The 14,739-nt window shown below is 31.2% G+C and overlaps 3 protein-coding genes across 4 annotated transcripts; 2 read left to right on the top strand and 1 right to left on the bottom strand.

Annotated features, from left to right (window-relative positions):
- Nucleotides 1–3,086: 3,086 nt before the first annotated feature.
- Nucleotides 3,087–5,927, top strand: LOC118060422 (wax ester synthase/diacylglycerol acyltransferase 4). 2 transcript variants are annotated; one of them, XM_035073641.2, is made up of 5 exons: nucleotides 3,087–3,330; nucleotides 3,648–4,223; nucleotides 4,787–5,143; nucleotides 5,387–5,524; nucleotides 5,614–5,927. In XM_035073641.2, the coding sequence occupies exons 1-5, from the start codon at nucleotides 3,142–3,144 to the stop codon at nucleotides 5,770–5,772; spliced, it is 1,419 nt and encodes a 472-aa protein (XP_034929532.1). In that variant the 5' UTR covers nucleotides 3,087–3,141; the 3' UTR covers nucleotides 5,773–5,927. The 2 variants fall into 2 exon arrangements, with proteins under 2 accessions (XP_034929532.1, XP_034929533.1); XM_035073642.2 differs by having other exon boundaries at nucleotides 5,598–5,927.
- A 1,950-nt stretch (nucleotides 5,928–7,877) lies between these two features.
- Nucleotides 7,878–9,173, top strand: LOC118060466 (epi-neemfruitin B synthase L1AT). Its single transcript, XM_035073687.1, has one exon. The coding sequence runs from the start codon at nucleotides 7,878–7,880 to the stop codon at nucleotides 9,171–9,173; it is 1,296 nt and encodes a 431-aa protein (XP_034929578.1).
- Nucleotides 9,174–10,711: 1,538 nt separating this feature from the next.
- Nucleotides 10,712–13,964, bottom strand: LOC118060423 (wax ester synthase/diacylglycerol acyltransferase 4). Its single transcript, XM_035073643.2, has 5 exons — nucleotides 13,692–13,964; nucleotides 12,602–13,177; nucleotides 11,813–12,166; nucleotides 11,323–11,460; nucleotides 10,712–11,044 (listed from the first exon to the last, which is right to left on the bottom strand). Exons 1-5 carry the CDS (start codon nucleotides 13,884–13,886, stop codon nucleotides 10,886–10,888), a joined length of 1,422 nt encoding a protein of 473 aa, XP_034929534.1. The 5' UTR covers nucleotides 13,887–13,964; the 3' UTR covers nucleotides 10,712–10,885.
- Between the last annotated feature and the right edge of the window lie 775 nt (nucleotides 13,965–14,739).

The raw sequence follows: 14,739 nt of genomic DNA, 5'->3' as shown, positions 1-14,739 counted from the left end.
TAACATGCACCTAAACAATATTTTAATGACTAATGGATCAATCATAAAAATTAAAATACTTTTAATACCATCATATTATTTTTTACTGTTGTAACTTACAGTAAACTATATCTACTACTACCATGAAAAACCTATATGTTTTAGAGCTTTTGTTAACTAAACCGAGTTTAGAAGTCAACTCTTGCAAATAAAACAATTAAAGATGTTCAGCTCATTAATTAATAGATTAACTGCTGGATGTCCGTCTCAGGCAACAGCGGATTTAGGCCTCAAAGGAAGTAAAGAGTTTGTCCTCGTAAATTTATTAACAATACTCTAAAAGTTATGGGAAGCCTGTCCCCAAGTCACATGCTTTTTTTTTTTTTTTTTTCTTCATTTTGTTTGTTTTTTTTTTATCCATATTTTTTTCGTTGTCCCCCTTTTTCTGGGATTTATATTTTTTTTCCTTCTTTTTTTAATTATCTTGTTGATTTTTTTAATATTAAATTGATCAAAAATTAAATTCTGTAGTTTTTTTTTAAAAACATTATGGATTAATACAATGTTTTTTTATAAGATTTTTTTTTTTGAATTTTTTTTTTCTAAAAGGCATGGGAAAAGTACTATAGCTTTTCCCACGCCACATGCTTTGTTTTTTATATTTTTTTTTGTTTTTTTTTATTCATTTGTTTTGTCTTTTTTTTCCACATTGTTTTTTCGTAATTTTTTCTTTTTTTTGGGCTTTACATTCCCCCCCCCCCAAGATTTTCTTCTTTTTCTTGTTTTTTTTTTGTGTTTTTTTCTTTAAATTATCTTTATCGATGGTTTTTTAATATTGAATTGGTTGAAAATTTAGTTTTGTAATTTTTTTCTTTAAAACATTATGGATTACAACAATGCTTCCCTACATGATTTTTTTTTTTTTTATAATTTGTTTTCCTTTTTTTTTTTCCAAAATGATCTTTGTCGATTTTGCTTCATAGTTTTTTCTTTAAAATACTATGGATTGTTACAATGTTTCCTCATATTGTTTTTGTTTGCTATAGTGTTTCCCCACATGTTTTTTTTTTTTTTAATTATCTTTGTCAATTTTTTGGTTGAGAATTCAACTTTAACTTTCCCCACATGTTTTTTTTTTGTTTTCTCTCTCTTTTTTTTTTTTCCAAAATTGTCTTCCTTTTTTTTGTGTTTTATTTTCAGAATTGTTTTTGTTGATTTTTTTTTTAATATGGAGCTGGTTGAAAATGTAACTTTGTGGTTTTTAATTTTTCTTTAAAACATTGTGGATTGTTACAGTGTTTCCTCACATGTTTTTTTTTTATGATTTTTTTTTGTTTTTTTTTTCCAAAATTGTCTTTGTTGATTTTTTTTTATATTGAGATGGTTGAGAATTTAGTTTTATAGTTTTTTCTTTAAAATACTATGGATTGTTACAATGTCCCCCCACATGATTTTGTTTTGGTATGATTTTTTTTAAAAAAATTTTTTTATCGATTTTATTATTTTGAATATTGAGCTGGTTGGGAATTACAATAGTAGATTTCCTCATGAAACACTATAGATTACTACAGTGTTTCCCTGAATGTTTTTTTTCCTTTCAATTTTTTTTGTTATGATTTTTTCCAAAATTTTCTTTGTTCATTTAATTTTTTAAATACTAATCTCATTAAGAATTTAGCTTTGTAGCTTTTTCCTTAAAAACATTGTGGATTGCAACAATTTTTTTGTATATAATGTTTTTTTCTACAAACCCACGACAATGCACAAACATGCCACAAGCCCGTGATATCGCGCATGCATGACATCTAGTTAATGAATTATTGCATGTCCTTTTTGTATTTGGAAATGTGATATTGACTACAATTTAAAATATTTTTATTTAAAAATATATTAAAATAATATATATTTTTTTTTTAAAAAAATTATTTTTAATATCAAAGTATTAAAATAATCTAATAATATAAAAAAATTAATTTTAAATAAAAAAAAATTATTTAAAAAACATATAGTTTAAATCGTATTTTCAAATACACTCAAGACTTTGTCCTAGGCTTAGGAAAGAAGGTACCAAGCTGCCAATGGGTTGTGCATTAGTAATAACAAGTCAAGTGTTTACACACATTAATACATTAAAAGTTGGCCTAATAGTGTTTGGCCTAATAGAGTGGTTTCATGCTTGCTTGAGCTCCAATTTCTTCAGACACAAATAACGAGGAAAGAGAACGAAAGAAACACGATGATGGAGGAAATAGGTGAACTAAAGACATCACTGCACATACCAACCGCTGGGAAGTCTTTTCAAGCAGCTCAACATTAGTTCATCGATAGGAACTTCCTACTCCAAAACTACGATAAAAGTTGAGATGTTTAACTTTGTGCATAAAGACATACAGGTTCTAATAGTTCATTTTTCTATAAACTTCTTTAAAATCTTTAGGAAATGAATAACAACAATATTAATATATGATTAAATAAAAAAAAAAATATATCTCAATGACAGAAGATCTTTATTTGCATGTATCTCTCAGCTTCTCAGTTTAATTTTTTATTTACATCAACATTTTTTTTCTAACATTTATTTCCCTAAACTTTTTAGTTCATAATAAAAAAATTTCTTCAAGCTAAAAAATTTATATGACTACTGTGCTTGTAATTTTTTTTATTAAAAAATATTTTTTAATCCATCCGGCAACAGATCAGCAGTAAATGTGGTGGTTGATTTTTAAATCACATGAAGCTCGTCATAAGAAAAAAGATAGCTAGATGAAATACACTATTGCCACGCACCATAACTATTAAGAATAGACAAAGATGTGCACTTGCTCGTCATCTAGTGAGGAAAGGAATTTGGTTTTTTTTTTTTTATATATATATTTGGGTTTGATTTTTTTAATGTATGTTTGTCATTTCCCGTGATACTTACCTGTCTATTGGGTTTAGATAGTATTCAATGAGTTGAAAATTAATCGTGATGAACATAAATTGACCGAACATTCTGGATTATAAAAAAAATAAAAAAAAATAAAATAGACACACATGTCCTCGGTCTTGGAATAAATGAATTGTATATTACTATATATATTTATGTGAAGAATGTACTGATACAGCAAAAGTTATTCAGGTTCTCCATCTCTCGTTACTGAAAAACAAAACGAAAACGATATGGTCTTGGAGAAAGAAGAAGACGCTTTAGAGCCCGTGAGTCCTTCTGCACAGTACTTCAACAGCTCAGCTCTAAACGTCTCCGTTCTTGGTGTTTTGGAGACTGAAGTTCCCATTGATGACTCAGAACTTATTCCTTTGGTCAGGGATGCTTTTCTCCCCATCAACCCACGTTTCTCTTCCATCATGGTACTCTCACTCTCACTCTCTCTCTCTCTCTCGCCCCCTCCGTCAAGTGTATGAACATGTGTCTTGTTACATTTTTGTCTGTTCAAAGACATGCTGCGGTACTATATCTTTTTCAGCAAATAGCAATCTCAGTCCTTGTAAAATTCTGTTTTTTATACTGTAAAAAGAGATATAGCAGATATGTTTCTCCTACTCTTCTTTGGATCAATTAATGCATTATGCCTCGAATATATTTCTCACTAGAAAACTGTGCTTCTTAATTTTTTTCTTCTTTGGATGAGTAATCTATGATTGAAATAGTTAAAGTGTGGATACAGGTTGTTGACGAGAATGGAGAAAAACGATGGAAGAAGGTGGAAGTAAAGCTCAAAGACCATGTTTATGTCCCCATTTTCCCAGAAGAAATGTCACCACAATTTTATGACGACTACTTTGAAGATTACATATCAAAACTATCAATGTTACAACTTCCACAAAGCCAACCCTTATGGGAAATTCATTTAATAAAATATCCCACAAGTAATGCAGCAGGCACTGTAATATTCAAGATCCACCATGCAATTGGAGATGGTTACTCTCTTATGGGGGCTCTTCTTTCATGTCTACAGAGAGCTGATAACCCTTCTCTTCCCTTGACATTTCCTTCTGTCCAACCACGCGGAGACACATCTGGTGATCATCGTACCATCTTTAAGACTGTGCCCAAGATTTTCTCTTTGCTGTTCTACACCGTGTCTGATTTTTTAGGAAGCCTTATGAAGAGCAGTTTAGTTGAAGATGATCTGTCTCCAATCCGATCAGGAGATATTGGAATTGAGTTTCGACCAATTGCTCCTACCACAATGACATTCTCTCTTGTTCAAATTAAACAAATTAAGGCTACTCTTGGTGTGGTAAGCTTACTTAATTTCAAGTACTATTTACTTGTTTTTCTTAAAAAATAATAACATTTTGGCTAAGAAACCATTAGAGTTCTTAATGAATCGGCAACCACAGACCGTCAAATGGCTAAATTATAGTTTTCGAAAAAGTAGATGAACTAATAAGTTATTACATCGATAAAAACATAAGGATTATATTGTTAAATCTCTCTTTTTTTCTTTTTAATGGCTAGGGTATCAAATATTCATGTTATTTCATCCATTCAATTGAATTAGACAATTTTAGATTGAGTTGCCTTTTGTTTTCTTCACATGAAAATCTTAGCTTATCCATGCATATATATATATCATCCTATCTCCATACCAAATTACATGAGGATTTTTAGGCAGAATAAGTCCAAATTTTATTTTGTTCAAATTACATCCTATCTCGTTACCAAATCTTAGCTTATCCATGATAATTTTAACACAAGGGATGGCTAATGATTGAAGAGACAATCCTTTCCTTTTATTTTGTTCTTATCTCTCTACGTACATCATCAAGTTCTTAATTTGGTTTTCTTGATGTATATCAGACAATAAATGATGTTATTACTGGAGCAATTTTCTTGGGAACTCGCTTATACATGCAAGAAATGAGCAAAGGGTCAAGCGATCATTCAAATTGTACAGCATTAGTGCTGCTTAATACAAGAATGTTTCGTAGTTACCAGTCAATTCAAGAAATGGTAAAACCCAAAGCAGAATCACCATGGGGCAACCATTTTGCCTTCTTGCATGTCCAATTACCTGAGTTGGTGGCCAGTACTGAGTTAAATCCAATAGAATTTGTCAGGAAAGCTCAGCAAATCATCAAGCGAAAGAGAAGCTCTTTGGCTGTCTATCTCACTGCTGCATTCGTTGAGATCGTGAAGAAATTAAAAGGACACGAGGTATGCTAGCTTATCTATAAGGTCTCTAAAACAAAATTGAATTTCAGTTGCATCTTGTAAGTAAATATTATGATGAAATTTAAAGTAATTGCATATATGGAGTTAAAATAATATCAATTTTGGATATTTATAGATATTAATTGGATCTAAATTATTTATACTACATCATCATCATCATCGATTTAAGGCATGCTTGTAGGATGCTTGCTAAAATGATATCAATTAATCAACCATGTGCCTCAGGTAGCAGCCCAATGCATTCATAAAACAATGGTGAACGCAAGCATGACAATAACAAATATGATTGGCCCAGTGGAAAAGATGTCTTTAGCTAATCACCCAATCAAAGGCATGTACTTTGCCGTTTCTGGCAATCCTCAGGTAACTTATCAAATTTAATTAAATTTGTCCATTCAACAAGAAATTAACCACTTATCAAATTTCAACAAAACAGTATATAACATGTACAGAGTCTTACCATAACAATTGTAAGCTACATGGACGTACTAAGGGTTACAGTGGGAGCAGAGAAGGGCTTCATAGATGCCCAGAAGTTGAAGTCAAGCATAGAGGAAGCTTTCCAGATGATACTCAAATCTGTTGCCTGTGAAATTCAGCAAAAGAATTGAGAGGGAATTAAATCATGTAACAATTTCGTTTCCAAAATCTTACTCTTTATTTTTCTTGTCATTTGAATTATAATGGTTATGGGAGCTAGCTAGTTTGATTAAGGATGAATATTTGCCGAGTTAATTATATATATATCATATCTTTTATCTCTTTGCTAATTTCAATTGAACTCTTTTATAAGGAGTTAATTATATGGATATTTTTATTCATTGCAGAGCCCAAACGTGTCCAAAAGGTAAGGTTAGAAATGAAATTCTAAATATATTTATTTTTAATTATGTTATTGCACCGACATCGCGACGACCTTTAATTAAACGGTGTCGCTTTTGCTTTTATGATTTGAATGATGGGTCTTTTGATTGATGGGACACTCCAAACGCTGGGCTAACCATCACCACATGGCGCAATGATTTGTGCCATGTGACAAAAATCTTCAACGCCGCGTGTGTGTTTCAGTTACGGTTTCAAAAAATAACCATGAACAAAATTAAAAGAGTTCATCTTTATTGATTTTTATATTAATAATCGAAGAGAGTTTATTAAGGCTAAAAAACCCCGCATTCAACAAATCTAATATTAAATATTAAAATAAAAAAATAAAAAATTTATAAAATCAATACATAACCTAATAAAAAAAGTTACGAATCACAATTTAAAAACATAATATAATATTGAATTATAAAATGAAAAAAATAATAAAAAAATATATTGTTGAAGAGTAAAATTAAAATTAAAAATAAATAAATAAATGTAAAAAACTTATTTCAATAAATAATATTTTATAAATATAAATAGATTAATTTAGCCATATTTTGATAATTCAATGTTCCCGAAGCAAATAATTGGAGATCGATAGTCTACAATGACAGCTCTTTTCAGCTGTTTTTCAAAAAATCAATGATTAGTTGTTGGCTTAAATTAATTCTTATCTTTATATTAATTCTCTCTTTAAGGTCCCTTAACTGAATTCTGATGGAAATAGAGGCTCGATGAAAAGTGGTTATTTTCTAAATTTTTTTTATGTTCGTTTGTTAATATAAAAATTGAATTAACAGATAATATCTTCCTAGTTAAAGAAAAATTTAACTTGATTTTTAGGAAAATATTTTTTTTATTTTAGATAAAAAACACTTTTTAGAAAGTTATGAAAAAATTAAAAATATTATATTATTTACTGATTACATAAAAAAATAATTTTCAACTTTTTATTGTTATATTTATTTTATTTTGAATATATATTTTTTTAATTTCATCCCTTAGAATTTGATTTTTATATTAACTTTGATCCTTATTTTTATAATTATTATTTATTTTTTTCTTATTATTTTTTAATTAAATTTTTTTATCTATCAAATTTGGTTCTCATTATTTTGATCGTTACTTATTTTATTTGAAATAATTTATGAAATGATAATTATTATTATTTTAATTTCTTCATATTTTATTTTTTTTATTTGTTAGATTTGATCTCTATTATTTTTTATTTATTTATTTTGTTTGAATAATTTATGAAATTATATATTTTTTTTAATTTCATTCTCATTCAACTTTTTAATTTATAAGATTTGTTCCTCATTATTTTAATAAATTTTAAAAAAAAAACAAAGCATTAATAGATTATTTTCCAGTTTATTTTTTTATGACATAACAAATACTAGAAAGTTTTTTTTCAATTTATTTTTTATTATACTACCAAACATAAAAAAATAATTTATTTTTTCAGAATTTATTTTTTAAAAAATTTACTTTATAAAAAAAGTTATTTTTCAGCAAGTGTGATTTTCTCAATTTTAAACTATCGGTTACTGTTCGGTAAAAGATCTTGTTATACTTTTTTGGCTGTTCAAAGATTTGTTTTTCTCCACTTTTCTATTTGTCAACGATTCCATTGGAATATGTTAACATTTTATTTGAATATGAATAGGTATGATTAGGATTTAGGATTTCAACCAAAAAAAAAAAAAAGTTTTGAAATATGCATTAATTATGCTTGTGACGGAAAATTCTCTCCCTCTATAAATCTCATGGTGGATGTTCTGTAATGAATCAAATCACTGAGTTATCTTCAACCATCACTTTTCTTTCAAATTAGGAAAGGAACAACATGGAAATTCAAATTATTTCTAAGGAAATCATCAAGCCCTCTGCTCCAACACCTCACCACCTAAAAACCTATAAGCTCTCAGCTGTCGACCAGCTTGCTGCTTTTGCAGCGGATATCCCTGTCATTCTCTTTTATTCCCCAACAGATGAAATTTCCAGCAAAAACTCTGATTATCTAAAGAAATCCTTCGCTAAAACGCTAACCCTCTTCTACCCTTTTGCTGGACGAATAAAAGATGATTCATCCATTGATTGCAATGATGATGGAGCCACTTATGTTGAAGCCCGTGTAGCAGGCACCATGTCCATGATACTTCAACAGCCAGACATGGATGTATTGGAGCAGCTACAGTCATGCAAGCCTGACGAAAACGTTGATGAACCAAGCGGCAAGGTAATGCTAGCAGCACAATTGAATTATTTTGATTGTGGTGGGATAGCAATTAGTGTTCGCATTCGCCATCGAATAGGTGATGCATCCTCACTGGCAAGTTTTGTTAAATGCTGGGGTGCAATTTCTTGTGGTATTTATGATAATAATGCAGGAACGGTTGTTGATTGCTCCTCACTCTTCCCTCCGCAAGATTTTTCAGGCATGTCATTATTATACAGTCTTGTACCTCGTAGTCCATTCAATATATCTACGAAAAGATTCGTGTTTGAGGGTCCTAAGCTAGCTGAGCTAAGAGGAAAGTTGTGCAACGGGCCATACTTGAAGCGTCCAACCCGGTTCGAGGCTGTATGTGCCCTTATTTGGGGTGTTGTTGGAGAAGATAGCGAGTCTAAAAAGGTAAATAAACCGGCAACAATTGCCGTGGATTTGCGGAAAAGAATGGATCCACCCCTACCGCCACATTGTATTGGAAATATAGTCCATTTGGCTGTGGCAAATTGGGAGGATAAAGTGGTGGACTGCAATGGTTTAGCTGGAAAAATTCATGAGTCAATAAGCATGATAAACAGTGACTATGTGAGGCAGGTTTACGCAGACGGCTCCTTCTTCAGTTCAATGAGACAGAGAATGGCGGAGATGGCAGAAGATCCTAGCACCGTCAGGGGTGGTGTAATTGGTTTCAGTAGTTGGTGTAAATTTCGATTTTATGAGGTTGATTTTGGATGGGGAAAGCCCGTTTGGGTAGGCACTTCTTTGAGGCTTCAACCCAACTGGGTCATGCTATTGGATACAAGGGATGGTGAGGGAATGGAAGTACGGATTGCATTACCCAACGAAGAAATGGTCAAGTTTGAACAAAATTCAGACATCTTAGCCTATGCTTCTTTCACTCCAGCCATATGAGCTTTTATGTCCTTTTTTTTTAATGAAAAATTGGGATTTTTAATGTGTATAATAAAGGAACCTTGAGGATTAATAACAAGAACATACTCTTGCGCGTTAAGCCTAGTGGTTTGTTCTTGGTCGTCTCCTAATTAAGGGATTGATTGTCCAGGTTTGAGCGTGTACTCCTAGGCACACGGGGGCCTTTTTTTAATTAAATTTCATTGCAAAAGAAATAGTTTTTTGGTGTTTACAATTAAGATGAAGTTGTTTGTTTTTATGTTTTAAAAATATTTTTAAAAATTAAATTTTTTTTTTATTTTTTTTTTAAGCTCATTGTTCATTAAATTACGAAGTAAAAGTAGCTCTTTTCATTATATAAACATGATTAAAAAACTAAAGTTATTAGAGCATAAATCTTTATTTATTAATTAAAGAATCTATTATATATACAACAATTAGATTAAAACAATTTAAATTGAGGTTTTTTTTGGGGGTGCCATGACCCCTCTATCTATGTTTTAGTTCCAATCCTTATGTGGCCTTTTTTTCAAGCTCATTGCTCATTAAATAACGCAGTAAAAGTAGCTCTTTTCATTATATAAATATGATTAAAAACCTAAATTTATTAGAGCATAAATCTGTATTTATTAAAGAATCTATTTTAAAGAATCTATTCGCTTAAATCTTCTTGTCTTTTTGTTCCTGTTATAGTTTTTTTAATATATTTTCAATAATTATATAAAAACAAATGTCGAGCGGTGCAAAAGATCATGTACAACTGGAGCTCATTTATCTTCAGTCGGTGGTGCAGATTTCCATTTATGAGGTTGATTTTGGATAGGGAAAAAGCCCATTTTGGTAGGCGCTGCCTTGAGGTTAAAAATTAATGGCGGGTGTTGAATAAAAATAATAGTCATTTTATAAAATATAATTACCAAGTATTTCTTATTTATTAATAAATATATTTTTCTGTCAAGTGAGAATCTTAAATAGATCGGGTGTTGAATTATACAAGTAGATGGTAGCTTTAAAGTCGTATCCGAAATCATGGTCAAGTTGGAAAAAACATCCTGCCATTTTAACCCTGCTTCTTTCGGTCAAAGCACATTACCTTCAAGTCATTTTATTTTTTATTTGGAAAGCTTTTCTTTTCTTTTCTTTTTTGTGTGAAGTTTGAGTTGACATGAGATTGTTGGTTTGTTCCCTGTCCTCCGAAAGGCAAGTACCTTTCTTGCACAAAAGTATAAAATTTTATAGTGTTTTACCTAGGAGTTTTAGTATAGTATACAAAAGAAAGAAATATATTTCTTATTTGTATACTCTAGGAGTTTTAGTATAGTATACAAAAGAAAAAAATATAATTTTTTTTTTTTGAATTCAAGGAAACCTCACTTTCCGGAAAATGTATTTTTGTGAGTTCAGATGTGCGAGTAAAATCCCGGTTGCCTCAGGCTCTTACAATGACCTGACTTAAATTCGAGACCTGTTGTGCAGATCTCAAGCCTTTTATTAGTCATCTCATTGCATGTTATGAATAATTGCAATATATATATATATATATATAACATCGTTATTCAATATCCAACAGAAATGTATGTAATAATTCAGTATATATGGTAATAATGCCTTACAAATCCTCTTCTGTATATGATGAATAAGATTTGGAAGAAGACTTTATGAAAAGGAGGCAAAAGAAGATTCTCAAGGCAGATTTATTTCGACCCTTCAAATTATATGATCCCTGAAGGTATCTCACAAGAGGACTTGGATATCATTTCAAAGGCTGTCTCTAAGCAGGACTTGAATTTTTGAGAATCCATAAATCCTTTCTCTGTTCCCACAGCTACTCTTAGCTTTCCTGCATAACTTACCATTGTTATGGTAAGACTCTGCATTACCATTCAAATAGAAATTAGTAAGTAGCTGTAAATGAACATGAAGAGCTCAGCAATGCTCTAATTTTACTGAGTATTCTTTCCAAAATCACTTCTCGAAAAACCTCATGCGTTGAATAAATAGAATCGTTTATGGAACCCATAAATCCAATGATTAAAATTCTCGAAAATCGATTGAGTAAGAACTGTTCCATAAAATTAATTAGCAGTGCTCGATGAACACAACGTTAAGATTAAATTAACTAAAAGGAAAAATATAAGCAGATATGCACCTGGGGCACACCAGCTACCATAAAATAGAAGCCTTTAATTGGATGATTAGCCAAAGCCATTTTGTCAACAGGGCCAATGATGTTTGAGATTGTCATGCTTGAGTTGAATAGTGTTTGTTTGATGTACTTGGCCGTTGCCTGCAAAGTTACACTCTCATTGTTCTTCAAATCAAGCTATATTCAAACGAAAAAAAAGATCAATTTTTTTTTTTTTTAACCTTGTATGATGATCTTGATCATTTATTTTCCAGCAACCATGTTACTACAAGGATACGAGTTCTTGCTTTAGCGTTAATGTCTTTTATGGAGTGTTAAAAAGTAATATAAAATCTTTCATAAGATCTTATTTACTAGCTTAAGCTTTGAATTGAAACTGTTCTTTTTACGTGATATCAAAGTTTTAACAAATTAGGACAAGTTGAAACAATTCATGTCTCTAAGAAGCAACAGCAGAGTAGGTAATTGCATATGTTTAAAGTCAAGCTCATACCTCAGGGCCTCTAAACTTCCTCAGAACCTCCAGGAGCCTACCAGTGAGGTTAACAGCAAGAGAACTTCTCTTCCTCTGGATGATTTCCCGCGCTATTGTGACGCATTCAAGAGGTTTAGAAAACCTGGAATCAGTTAATTCAGGTACCGAAACGTGCAGGAATCCGAACTGGTTCCCCCATGGTGACTCAGCATCAGGCTTGACCATTTCCTTTACTGATCTGTACCCACTAATGACTCTAGTATTAAGCAACACCAAAGCTGTGGAACGTGCGTTGGTTGATTTATAATCAACATTTTGCATATATAATCGTGTTCCGTAGAAAATTATGCCAGTAATCACATCGTTTATCGTCTGTCGAAAAGAAAAAAAAAAATTGAATGTTAACACACAGCTTCTGCAACATATTTCTGACTTCTTGTTCTTGAAATTGTTATTGAAATCCATGACAGCTACCAAGTTGACAACTAGACTAACTAGCGAAATTCTAGTGACAATTCATACAGGAGGCACCAAGAACATTATGCAACCAAATCTGCTTTCCAAGATCTCATTCTATGTGGCTAATGTTCGATCTTTTTGTCCCAATTTTTTTCTTACCAAAATCAGACCTTGAGTCTTTGAATACAACTAGACTAACTAGTAAAAATGATGTCTTGCAAGATTAAATAAATATCACTGGATTTTTCTAATTTTATTCTTAGTTATTGTTTATGATTTTTTTTCCATTTATTTTGCAATTAAATAAATCAAGAATTGTGTAAGGAAAGAGACATTGGTTCAACTTACCACTCCAAGTCTGGACTTAATTTGTTTGATGTGATCGAGTGAGAATGTGATTGTTGAAATCACAATTGGCTTAAATTGGACTTCTTCATCCCCAGATCGTATAGGTGAGCGAGAATCTTCAACAAAGCTACTCTTCAGAAGGCTCCATCCGAAATCAGAAATAGTGTTAAAGATCGAACTAATACATTTCGGTACATTGATATTCAACTTACTAAAGCTGCAGTCTGGATTTGAAGGAAATTGAAGTGAAGGAAATGTTAAAGAAAGAGAAGGATTATCGGCTCTTTGCAGACAAGAAAGAAGAGCTCCCATGAGAGAAAAGCCATCTCCAAGAGCATGGTGAAGCTTGAAAATGATATTTCCAGATGCTTTGCTGGTGGGATATTTCACAAGATGAATTTCCCATAAAGGCTGGCTTTGTGGAAATTGCTTCCGTGCTATTCTTGATATATAGTCATTGAAGTAGCTGTCATAAGAAGTTGTTGACAATCCAATTGGAAAGATTGGAATGTTGACATGGTTTTGGAGCTGCACCTCAACTCTCTTCCATTGTTTTACACCATTTTTATCATCAACCTGTTTTCCAGAAAAAGTTAAATTTATTAATCTTGCAAGTTTCTGAAAGAGACAAATTTCTTAATGAAAGTAAAGCTTGTGTTGTGAAAATGGAAGAAGAGAGAAATCATTTTTATCATTAACCTGTTTTCCAGAAAAGTTAAATTTATTAATCTTGCAAATTACCGAAAGAGACAAATTTCTTAAAGAAAGCAAAGCTTGTGTTGTGAAAATGGAAGAAGATAGAAATCATTTTTTCTATATTGAGTTTCCATTTCAATATAACAGCTAAAATTGTCAGGGAAATGAAGACAGGAAAGTAGTTTGGATAGCAACGTTTTTCCACAAACGAAAAAACTAACAAGAATAACACTTACTTTTCCAAGATCTAAGACCAAGAAGAAAGAAACTTGACAAAAAAGGCAAAGAAGCAGATAGTCCAGCAATGTTCTCACTAAAATGTCGATTGCTAGGAAACCAGGATTCCACAAATTTGTGAAGAGAGTAAGATTTTGGGACAGAGAGCTATAAATACCATGATAGAAGAGAAACGAGGATTTATTGGAAGGAACACATCCTTGAGCAATGTCATGGTAAGTGAGTCATCAATTGGAACTTCTGATTCCAAAACAGCAAGAATACATATAGAAAGGACTGAGCTGTTGAAGTACTGTCCAGTTGGGCTCACTGGCTCTGTTACCTCTTCCTCCTCCTCCTCCTTGAACTCCATAGCTTTGTATTCTTGAGCTTCACCTTCGATTGAAAAAATTTATGATATGCCTTAACTTCTAACTTTAGGTCCTATATACATCAGATTTCAAAAGTACGTCACAGGAGGCTTATTAATTATTGTCACAAGACATAAATTTTGTACGTAGTTACGTCCATGGGATATGAGTGTATTAGCCGACCTTTACCTTCTAACTTTAAATATTGATTGATAAGTAAAGAAAGGAATTTTGGTAGTGATGTGAACCATTATCACGCAATCATGTAACCCATAAAAAAGATTGAGGATAGAAGCTAGACATAACAATTACCTTAACTGAGACACCAAGATTATATGAATAAAACACTCATCCAATGATTATAATAAATCACCGATGAGAAGTATAAGAAATGATGCCATAAAAATAATTATTATTTGATAAGTCAATTTTCAATTTATTCAAGAACCTAAATGTGAGAGTCCTCCCAAACAAACATAATTTATATAATAAAGTTTGTACCAAAGTCCTAAAACTTAATGGTTTGAACATAAGATAAAAAAATCCAATAAATTAAGTTTTTAACAAATAAAATAACAAAACCCAAAACTCAATGGAAGTATGTAGCTGGAAGTATTCTTGAAAAGGAAGTGTCTTTGAGAAGGAAGGCTTTCAGTCTTGTGTTTGACCCTATGAAGACTTTACAACTCAAGGAATCTAGTATTTGTTGCCCTATTGCTCTTGAATATCCTTGTGTCTCTGGAAAAAAAAAAAAAAAACATGACAAATAAGAAGTCCACATGTAAAAAGAAATCAGATAACAAAACCTGTACAACATCTTTTGACCTTTTTCAAGATGCCTTATTTATATCCAAT

Source organism: Populus alba, chromosome 17 (genome assembly GCF_005239225.2).
Source record: "Populus alba chromosome 17, ASM523922v2, whole genome shotgun sequence".
Taxonomy (NCBI): Eukaryota; Viridiplantae; Streptophyta; class Magnoliopsida; order Malpighiales; family Salicaceae; genus Populus; species Populus alba.
The sequence above is the reverse complement of the archived record's forward strand: the minus strand, read 5'-3'. Positions and strand labels throughout refer to the sequence as shown.

Coding starts and splice junctions, on each gene's coding strand:
- LOC118060422 (XM_035073641.2), top strand. CDS start 3,142: ATGGTCTTGGAGAAAGAAGAAGACGCTTTAGAGCCCGTGAGTCCTTCT. Junction 3,331..3,647: donor CACGTTTCTCTTCCATCATG/GTACTCTCACTC, acceptor GTGTGGATACAG/GTTGTTGACGAGAATGGAGA. Junction 5,525..5,613: donor CCGTTTCTGGCAATCCTCAG/GTAACTTATCAA, acceptor TAACATGTACAG/AGTCTTACCATAACAATTGT.
- LOC118060466 (XM_035073687.1), top strand. CDS start 7,878: ATGGAAATTCAAATTATTTCTAAGGAAATCATCAAGCCCTCTGCTCCA.
- LOC118060423 (XM_035073643.2), bottom strand. CDS start 13,886: ATGGAGTTCAAGGAGGAGGAGGAGGAAGAGGTAACAGAGCCAGTGAGC. Junction 13,178..13,691: donor CTCGTTTCTCTTCTATCATG/GTATTTATAGCT, acceptor TCTGGAAAACAG/GTTGATGATAAAAATGGTGT. Junction 12,167..12,601: donor TTAAGTCCAGACTTGGAGTG/GTAAGTTGAACC, acceptor TCTTTTCGACAG/ACGATAAACGATGTGATTAC.